This window comes from Clarias gariepinus, chromosome 10 (genome assembly GCF_024256425.1).
Source record: "Clarias gariepinus isolate MV-2021 ecotype Netherlands chromosome 10, CGAR_prim_01v2, whole genome shotgun sequence".
NCBI lineage: Eukaryota > Metazoa > Chordata > Actinopteri > Siluriformes > Clariidae > Clarias > Clarias gariepinus.
Genome location: NC_071109.1, coordinates 10,009,024 through 10,019,347, shown reverse-complemented (window position 1 = coordinate 10,019,347; position 10,324 = coordinate 10,009,024). Strand labels below are relative to the sequence as shown.

At 36.5% G+C, this 10,324-nt stretch overlaps 1 protein-coding gene across 1 annotated transcript; it reads right to left on the bottom strand.

Moving 5' to 3' along the window:
• Positions 1-4,999: 4,999 nt before the first annotated feature.
• Positions 5,000-8,740, bottom strand: smtnl1 (smoothelin-like 1). Its single transcript, XM_053505484.1, has 5 exons — positions 8,612-8,740; positions 7,362-7,978; positions 6,853-6,967; positions 5,846-5,997; positions 5,000-5,546 (listed from the first exon to the last, which is right to left on the bottom strand). Exons 1-5 carry the CDS (start codon positions 8,657-8,659, stop codon positions 5,159-5,161), a joined length of 1,320 nt encoding a protein of 439 aa, XP_053361459.1. The 5' UTR covers positions 8,660-8,740; the 3' UTR covers positions 5,000-5,158.
• Positions 8,741-10,324: the final 1,584 nt, after the last annotated feature.

The window sequence follows — 10,324 nt, the reverse complement described above, 5'->3', positions numbered from 1 at the left end:
TAGCGCATTTTTCAATTGCATTCAAATATGGGGCTGTTTGAAACCTATTTTGATTTGTCTGATTAATTTTGCATTTGGCTAAGATAGGAACATACATATTACCGAAGCCTTCAAGCACAGTATGATACAGTAAAATTATAATTTATACACATTTCCTTAAAACTCATTTTCTATATTTTCTATTCTTGAAAGCGTCTTTGCAACAATGACAACTGTTAAAATAATTATATATAAAATTTAATTTAACTGAATTGAATAAATAATTTAAATGGAGCAAACATTTTAAAGAAAGCTGTTCCTCCGTTAATGATGATCCTGGTCAAGATGGCTCAGAGCCCACTGCAGTCATTTCGGTGAACATTCGGCAATTGAATATGTGATCCTTAAAAAACTGACCAATAACTTCTCACCAGCTTGTGGAAGTCTGTGGGCATGTTAGAGACAATCATTCACAAACACCACTTGCACATTACAGGAACTCGGCTGGGAGTTACTGCCACATGCAGTTTCTGACCTCACTCCAAATGATTTCCAAATTTGGGTTATTAAAAGAGTTCCTGGGAGGCCAGAATTTCCGACATGAAGCAAGCAGCCTGATATTGGCTCAGAGGAAGTACTGAGAAGACGTTTTACTTTGATGGAATACAAGCACTAGTGAAACACTGGGATAAGTGCATTAGTGTAGCAGGAATTGTATAGAGAAATAAAGGGAGTTTTCCTGTTAAAACTGTGTTCTGTAATCTGAAATCCTGGTTTGACTTAAAATCCTCTTTGTTACCCATGTCTTTTTGCAGTGATGTTTATGTCTGGCAATAACGATATCCTCAAGCCTTTATTCTAGCTGTCTGATGAATGAATCCAGTTCCTGGTTCAAGCAGCAACTGTCTGGTTGCTTTCCATGAAATTTTCATAAGCCTATGTGGCTATTTGGTGGGCTGGTGGTGGCCATCGTTGGTCAAACTTGCTGAAAAATTGTGGATCAGTAAAGGGCCCTCCATATACAATCACCTGCAGCAAATAGACCAGCACCACCACTAGGCAGGAGATCAGGAAGAATGGCACAAATGGACGGAAATGAGTCCAGGCTACACCCAAGATGTAGCCCAGACCACCTTCATTGTGGTAATGGGTGGTGCGTCGGCAGGATGGTAGAGGTAGACCAGATTGAGAACTGTCTTGAGGTGAAGAGATTTCGGAGGACACCACAGTATCCATGTGAAGATTTTTTTTGGAGAAATAAAAAACAATAGCAACAACAAAAATCACACCGTCAGGCTTATCAAAGGTGGTGCTCCAAAATACAATCCATAATAAACATAATCAAAATAACCCAAAAATTGATTTTAGCATGAAGAAATTACAAGTTTTCACCCATTTAACATCCATCAAATGATCGGTATTTGTATCACAATTTGTAGAGATTATGTCCTTGCAAAAGAAAAAAAAAACTTCTTTCTGTGTATGTATCTCATTCCAATTCATCATAGTCATCAGATAGGCTGTGTCCTTCCAAGCAACTGGCTAATATATATTTTTTCTTTTAATTTTCACTACTGCTTCTGTAGCTAAAGTCTCTTCTTTAGTCCACAGGAGTGTTTAGCAGCACTGACAGAGCTATGCCATAAAGCTCAGCCACACTTTTACAATCCATGACTCATAGAAATATGATACAGACAGTTGGAGAGAAAAAAAAAAAAGAGATAAGACCCCGAAATATATTTAGCTGCAAATGGCAGGAACACGTGGAAGAAGGCATGTGGCTAGAGACAGGAAGGAATTCAACACATCCAATGTTCTTGCATTCTCAAAGGATATAAATTCTTATTTATCCATATATCAGAACCCCTTATTTAGGCCTCCTCCGACGCTCTCTTATATGCACAGATTTAAAACAGATAAAAGATAACATAAGGTCTTTAACATCTTTATTTTACTTCATATTCCTGCTGTGAGTAAACTTTATACACTAACAAATAAGAGATCAATTGCAATGATGTGGTCGGCTCAGTCCTTTTAGAGATTAGTGTGTATTACATGAGGGCATGTTTGTGTGTGCAGGACAGAGAAAGAGTGTCTGAGTGGGATGAGTCAAACTTTGTCCCCGTAAACCAATACACATAGTATGACTGCAGATCTTTTACAGATCTTTACTTATAAAGCATGGACATAGTTGTCATTACACAGGTTTCATGTTGCATCTTGTCCATTAATAGTGCAAAGTCATTGGCTTTTACCTTTGGCTTGGAAAGAAAGTGAGATAGGTTTATATGTCTCATCAGTATAAATTAGAATTACAGAACGGTTAAGGTAAATTTGTGCAGTAGGTAAAAATTGGACAGCCATATTTATCACTTGCTGTTTATTTTTTTATGTTCACCTCATCATATGGATGGCTTACAAATTGAAAGATATCTGAAATGAACAAACTGATGCACAGAAAGATGTTAAATGTGCTTGTATGTGTGTGTGTGTGTGTGTGGGTGGGTTAGGTTGGTGGCTGGTAAATGTAAATTTGCAAGTAATTACATTTATTTTATGCAGCATGTGGGCTTAATGTCTTTTTCTGTAAACATGTGTGTAGCATGGGATATCAGGTACATCATTTCAAATCGAACTGCACAACCATGCTACACAATTAAATCATTATTTGCTTTAAGTTAAACTCTCAGAGTAGTACAATTTAGCCAAGTTAAGCATGTTTCTTTAAATTTTAATGATGTAGTGATTCATACAGGAGCAAAACAAATAATCAAATTATATTCTAACTTTGCAGCAGCTGTATTAACAATAAACCCATTACCATTATCCTACTTGCTATTACAGGTGCTGAATATACAAACACTCACTGCATAGCTCTAGCTGTAGTTTCTGCTGAGGTGGCTTTTTAAATTTCAGCATTGTTGTTCATTTCATGCTTGTCCTCGAAAACATTATTATTTGTATAATTAGTGTTTGGACATTTTGAACTTACCAGATTTATGGGAAGAACTTCTACCTAGAAAGTTTAACACAATCATCATTATAATTGAAAAAATTGTTTAATATCATATTTGCTTAAGAAAATATCGATTAAACTTTACTCATAATTTTTAAGAAATATATTATTAGTAATTTTATCATTTATTTTACTTATTTATTTATTTTATTCTAGTCCAAACTGTGGATTCAGTGACAAATCCTCTCTAGCAATTTTAGCCCTCTTTCCTGATGGATCTAGTGTGCAGGGATAAAAACTGGCAATAGCCGATATGTATTTGGAGAAGGCACTTAAAATGTCTTAGAAGTAGGAATCAGAGTTTAAAACAAAGCAGACACTGTCCAATTAAATTAAAATTCATGCAAAAGGATGGATTAAAATGTTTGTGTATTTTTGGCTCGAACAAAGCTTTGCTGCTCACCATGTTTTGTATCCAGAGGAAAAATGAAAATACCACAGCGAAGCATTAAAGACTATCACGAAAGAAATCATGACAATTTGTCCTGATGTGTGCATGTGTAACAGTTTGCTCAGCATTCTGGTTATTATGCCATTGATGAGTCTTCATGGTCTAATGCATTGCTGCAGTCTTAAAAGTTCTATAAACATAATTTTTACTGCTTATCACTGTAACCAGCTGCTACTGGCCTAAACGGAGGTTGTGTTATTTATATAGTATTAAAACTATTAAAATGGTCAGCATATAATGCTAGCATAATTGTTTTTTTTATTTTTCCATTATCAGGTCTTGGTTCTATCCCAGTGGCAATAAACTGTGTATTCTACGTCGCAGCAACTAGAGAACATGACATTATGATTACATTTATTTATACAGTACATTCATTTAAATATACATTAGTTAATATGATATAATGGTATATATTTATATTTATTGGGTATTTTGTCATTATTGATATTTTTTGTGAAAAGATGCTTTTAAAACATGATGTACCTAACAGAAAATGTGTTGCATAAATGTAAATTCCTGTTATAGTAGTAAAAAAATCCAAGAAAAATGAAGTAATTAAAGATCTTTTTCATAAAAATAAAAAAAATGTAAGTGAAATCTGGAACAATATAAAAAATATTCAATGACATTATCCTAAAAATAGGCTAAATGTTTTAAAATTGCTAGTGCACAACTTGCACTAGCATTGCTAGTGTTTTTTTTTTTTTTTACACGTCGTTCCTGAGCTGCCAGTGATCCAGACTCCCTCTGCCGCCTGGACCTGTCTGACTCATCCTGGTGCCCCGCTTCTGGTTGGAGATCTTGTCACATGGACGCCCCTTGCTTTGGGATGCATCCGCCACCCATCCGTCACCCAAATGAGGATGAGTTCCTTCTGGTTCCTCTCAAGGTTTCTTCCTACTACCATCTTCGGCTTGTTCATCAGGGACTATCTGACCATTTTGATTCATACACATTCCATACAAACTTAAATAATTCTTTTGATTGTGTAAAGCTGCTTTGCGACAATGACAATTGTTAAAAGCGCTACACAACTAAAATAGAAAATTGAATTTTTTTAATTTTCTTATTTCAGATGCTCGCCATTTTGGGGAGTCACCAAAGTATAATCACTGTTTTTATGCCATAAGGCCTTGCTGACAGAGCTTTCTCTTCTTTATCCAGGCTTGCTCATGCAAACCCTCAATGGCTAGGGCTGGTTCCTTCTACTATGACAAACCACATGTATGAAAATATACAACTACAGCAGCTCTGACAGTCAGTCAAGCTGCAAGGCTAATCACAGTGTTATATGCTATATTCCAGGCCAAAAAAAAAGGTATTTTAGAAGATCCAGCAGCAAGAAAACAACCAAAGAGATTGATAAAATTACTGAAACTAGGTTAAGAACCATTTATAAACTAAAAAAATGAAAAATAGTGGTGAACTGTCAACTTTGTGGAAGAACAGACTTATATATACAGACAGATATATACTGGTACTATATATTGTGTAAATGAATAAAAAGAATGACACAAGCTTTAATTTATTATAACATGAGACTATTTGTATATTAAAAATACATATATCATTTACTGTTAGAATAACACTTTTTCCATATATTTTAGTGTATGGTAGATAATGACAGTTAAGCAGTTTACAAAAATAAACAAGCTTTTCAAAACATTCACCAGAGATTGATTTTGTGCAGTACACTTCCCAATTTACTCTATTTAAGTCTGAGCTTCAGGGTCTGTGTTTTCCTGACTGGTGGCTTGATCACTCCCAACCTGTGTGCTGCTTTCTTCTTCAGCACCCCCCTTCTCTTCATCTGGATTCCCCTCTTCTTCCCTTTCTTCTTCCTCTACAACATTCTCTTGTTCTTCTGCCATCTTCTGTTCAGCTGCGTCCCCTGCTTCCTCTACTCCTTCAACCTTGTTTTCAGCCTCACCAGATTTCTTACTTTCTTCTGCCTTCTTTTGTTCCCTCCGCTCTTGCTCAATTTTGGAAAGGTGCTGGCAAAGGGATTGAACATAGGTGAATACACTGAAAGGGTCTGGTTTATTCCCCATTAGTACCATATCTGATACGTCCAGGAGAGGGCAGCAGCCAGCTAGTGATCTGGAAAAAAATTGACCGGATTGACAATTTGAGCTGATTTAAAATAATGTTCCAAGCACATTTATGTGACATAATAGGATGGTAAAATGACACAGTTTATGTAATACAGACTTTACAAATAATAATTATGCTACATTATGCTTGTTGCCAAGGCTGTGTGTATGTTGATTAAAAATCTTTGGGCATGCGTGGCCACTCATATGACTAGGCTGCAGTTTAAGCCATATGGAGTTTTCTACTGTAATTCTGGCATATGCTATATACATTGTCTTTGGTATATTTAGTTTAAACAGGCATACTCTGCCATGCTGAATGCAAGGGTGAAGTTCTTCTCTCGCTCACTGGCTTTGAGAGAAGAGAAGTCAAAAGCCGAGGGGAAGAAGCGGTGAACAAGTGCACAGAAGGCCAGGCCATCACTCCAGGACGAGGAAAAGTTCTCTACGGAAACACCCTGGAGAAACACAATAATACACAAACACAATTATATTTTGTAGTTTTCGGTCACAAAAACCAACAAACACATTTTAAAAAATTTGTTCATGACTTATTTAGTCAATGTTGTGATTAATGCTATAGTTACTCTTTTTTAGAGATAGGACTTTATTTTCATTGCACAGTTATTAATGGTAGTGAACATACAGGAATTATAAGAATTTACATTTTACTGTGTTGCTCCTTTCATGATAAGTTGCTACATAAAACTACATAAGATAATGATTGTGTGAATAGTTCCCACATACAGCTGAATCTCTTTCACAAGTTGGCGACAAGTTAAGTTTCCTTTAACAAAATGTCCCCATGTTTTACAAGCGTGTTTTAAATATACACATGGCCAAAATCACAGATACTCTAATAATTTTTTGGCCTGCCTTTATCTTTGATTATGGTCCATGTTTGTCACGTGTCATCTTGGGAGTTTGGGTTCATAATCATTTTCTACTGTTGACTATATTACAATAATACTTTCCTAACAATTTATGTGATCTCCAAGGCATGGTCATTTAATGTTTTTATTTTTCCTGACCACATTTCTTTTGAACTGCGTGTCCAGTGCCTTTCTATTATAGCCAGCATAAATTTTCTTGGTGATTTGTGCTGTACTGGCTTTTTATATACAGTACATAAACTTATACATTGACTAGTGTATGGTTTGTGATCAGTGTTGTTCGGATTGTATGTTGATCATAACAGTGTTATGGCTGAGTACTGATAACAGTGTTATCAGTGTACTCAGCTGATGTGCATGTGTTTAGGTTGAAAAATACTGGAGTGTTCCTCAAAATCCTAGCCATGTCCAAATTCTCACCTCATAGGCCCGTGTTCTGCTGCTACACCAGTGAAGGATTTTCTGTTTGATTGATGCCCCAGCTGATATGCCTGCAGATGTCTTTTGGACCTTAAAGTTCCGAACCCCTGGGGTCCTACAACAAGCCAAAACAGCCTGTATTCATCCATTCGATAAATACAGACATACTACACACCAAAACCACAGCAACACACAGTGGAGACAAACAAGGTGAAAACAGACACGTGTTATTTCTAACACTTAGTTAAGTAGATGGACACAAGCATGCATTTATGCTTTTGAAGATGATAAGGGATAGAAGCGATATCAGCTTGTTTAATCTTAATGTATAAATAATTTTTATATGTCAGATTTAATATTTTTTAATACTGGCAGTAGCATGCTTTTGTGGATTTTAGGTATATTGTGATTAATGTGAATTTCAATGTATCTAATGATATGGTTGTTTTTGAGGATGATGATGATGATGATGATGATGGTGGTGGTTGGGGTTGGGGTTGGTGACTCACGTATCTTGTTGAAACTTTGCCAGAGCTTCCCTTCTGGCTGAAGGTCTGGAGCTCCGCTGGCGAGACGTCTGCATGGAGGGTCTGGAAACAGTGGAGGAAGGTGCAGTTCCAGCCTTTCCTTTGGTCTTCTCTTGTTTATCTCCAGTGCTTGCTTTCTTTACCTCAGCCTTTGCTTTATCTTTGGCTTTTATTTCTGCCTCTGCTGCCTTTGGAACCATGTTTTCAGAGTCAGCAATTTTCTCTTTCTCTTCTGATTTATCTTCTTTTACACACTTTTCCTCAGCTTCACTGCTCTCTTTTTGCTGATCAACAACATTTTCTTTATTCTCCCTGACTTCTTTTTCATTTTCTGGTTCATTTGTGTTTATTGCTTTTTCCTTTTCATCACTCTCTTTCATTTCTGCTCGCATCTCAATCTCTTTCTCTCCATCTTTCTTTCCATTACCCTCTGTATCACCCCCAACCTCACTTTCTTTCTTGTTGTCTTGTGGATTTGGCTCTTCTTCTCCATTCTCCTGATTAGTCCTACCAGGACTAGACGTGTCACTGGCTCCACTCACAGGCTCTGTGTCCTGTCCACTATGTTGATCATCCTCATGGGATTCTCCTGTGGCATCCTGTGAAGGCCCCATCAAGAAAGTGGTTATTTTTGGCAGCAAAAAAAATCCCAGCCATTAAATAACAGCTTGCATCAGAAAAGTCTTTCATTAACACCTGTTCTAGACATTTAGATTGTGACTTAACTGCTTATAGGTCTATGTGCATGTACATTTTTTATGAATTGAAATCTACTTATGAAGAGCGATTCCAGGAGTCAGATAAGGTCATGACCGGTCACAAATGAGCCATAGACATTCCTCATGATAAACAGGTGTGTGTAAGCATGTATTGTCAGGCATACAAAATAGTCTATAAAGTACAGAAGTAGATTCCGGGTATTCTGGTGAGCAAATATGTGCTCAAGACATACTTGAATGTTGAGAAGATTCCTGAAGAGTCTGTCAGATGATTTGCAACCAAGTTGAAATATTCCATGAGAGACATTAATCTTAAATTCTATTTAGGATTAAATAGATTTGTAAATAAAATACTCCTGCTCCAGCAGTTATATAACATTCACCATGTTACTGCTAATCTCTAACTAGGTAAAATAAAAGAAAATGTCTGAAAGATAAAATTAAGTCACATAAGAACATCAAAGCACTAATTAAACACATGATTTGGAAAATCATTTAAATTAGTGTTCTTACCATGCTCGTTTTTTCATCCATCTCATTAGCCATTGCAGAACTGTCCATTTATTTTTAAATTATTATAAGGTCAGAACACTCTCTTTGGCTTTTCTGTCTTTCCCCTTTGCAGTCAGGCTTTCCTCGAACTGCCTCTATCACTCTCTCTTTACCTCCTACCCTATCTCTCTCTCTGACCTTTATAACGACACATGCTACAGAAATAGGCAGTGTAGTGGTAATAGTGGCTAAGCCAAACCCCCGAACAGCTGCTACTGCTGGAAACCAAGACAACATTATGCAGTGTGCGCACACACACACACACAGGAATCTCTCCATCATCTTTGCATGCCAAAAGATTCCTGTCCTTCTGCCAAGGACTACATGAAATCACATATGCTAAAGATCCATATAAATAAATCCATCAACATACAAATCAATAACTGACTTCATGCCGGACACCTTTCTCTGAAAAGCTTTCTATAAACTTGGCTCTCAGATGTGCCAAATGGATTAGGAAGAGGCTTTTAGTGGCGTACTTCTGTGTGTCTATCTGTGTGTTGAGTATCTGAAAACTCACTGCCCTGTGTTTATGCATAGGGTTTGTCCATGCATGCAATCTTTATACTACATGGTGTTAATCAATTCTTCTTAATCCACAAATGTACAGTCCTCTGGTTTTGTCTTCTTATGGCGCATCCTCTCCTTCAACACAAAACAGATGGGGTTAAAAATAAACTGCTATCTTCTACTCAACTTCCCATTATCAGTCCTCTTCAGCTCTTGCTGTCTCTCTCACCCTCTTTCTTGACCCTGGTGGCTAATATGTCAGAATCTGTGTGCATGCATTTCCATCTTTACTCATCCTTTCTTTGGCAGCTGACCTACTTTTATATAAGCCATCTGGTTCGTGTGGAGAGACAAACTGATTCTTTTTTTTTATTGTTTTATTTTACCCCAATGCATTTTATTTTTTTTTTACACAGCCTGGCCAAAAATGTGTCCCTGGTTGTATTTAAGTCAGCAAATACTTAAGAGCCTTTGAATCGTTAATTACTGCAATGATAAATATGTTGCAGCTGGCAACGATTTTTTAATGTGCAGTGAGTAGCTTTTCATTTTATGAACAGCTATGTCAGAGGACATATCCGGTGATTTGGAAAAGATACTGTATATAGTTGTAGATAATTAGTGTAGTTACTGGGGGTTTTTCAAGGAGAAGCAAATTATTGGCCTTCATCAAGCAACGAAAACAATTACGTTATTGTTGAATTTATGGGAATTGGGTTAAAAATTGTTCAATCCATTTTTAAAACCTAGAAGGATAGTGGTGAATTGTCAACATCTGGGTTTGCATCAGTTGGTCAGGTCTATATTCAGCAAAATTATGTGACAATAATATTAAGTAATAAAATTGACTGCCTGTACTGTATGTACTAAATGATCAGGTTAACATGTCAACTATCACCAGTAAATCAGAGTCTTGCTCTTAACCCATCCATTAAAGGTCTTTGTGATGTGCTGAAGAAGACTTTGTAAAGTGGGTAAACTATATCATAAATACAAGATATACAAGGCCAAAGATTAATACTACTCTGGGCTGAAATGTTGTGACCTTGTTTAAACCACGTCTATTCAAAATGTACACAATTTTTTTTAATGATAAAACTGGTCCAATTTGTCTGCAACTTTTTTTTTTTTGAAAGGTGAATTGTCAACTTCTCAGGTTACTTT

Excerpts from the sequence above, each read along its gene's own strand:
- smtnl1 (XM_053505484.1), bottom strand. The coding sequence starts at position 8,659 with ATGGACAGTTCTGCAATGGCTAATGAGATGGATGAAAAAACGAGCATG. Across the intron at positions 6,968-7,361 it reads GCAAAGTTTCAACAAGATAC|GACCCCAGGGGTTCGGAACT; the intron begins GTGAGTCACCAA and ends GGCTTGTTGTAG. Across the intron at positions 5,547-5,845 it reads CTTGCATTCAGCATGGCAGA|ATCACTAGCTGGCTGCTGCC; the intron begins GTATGCCTGTTT and ends ATTTTTTTCCAG.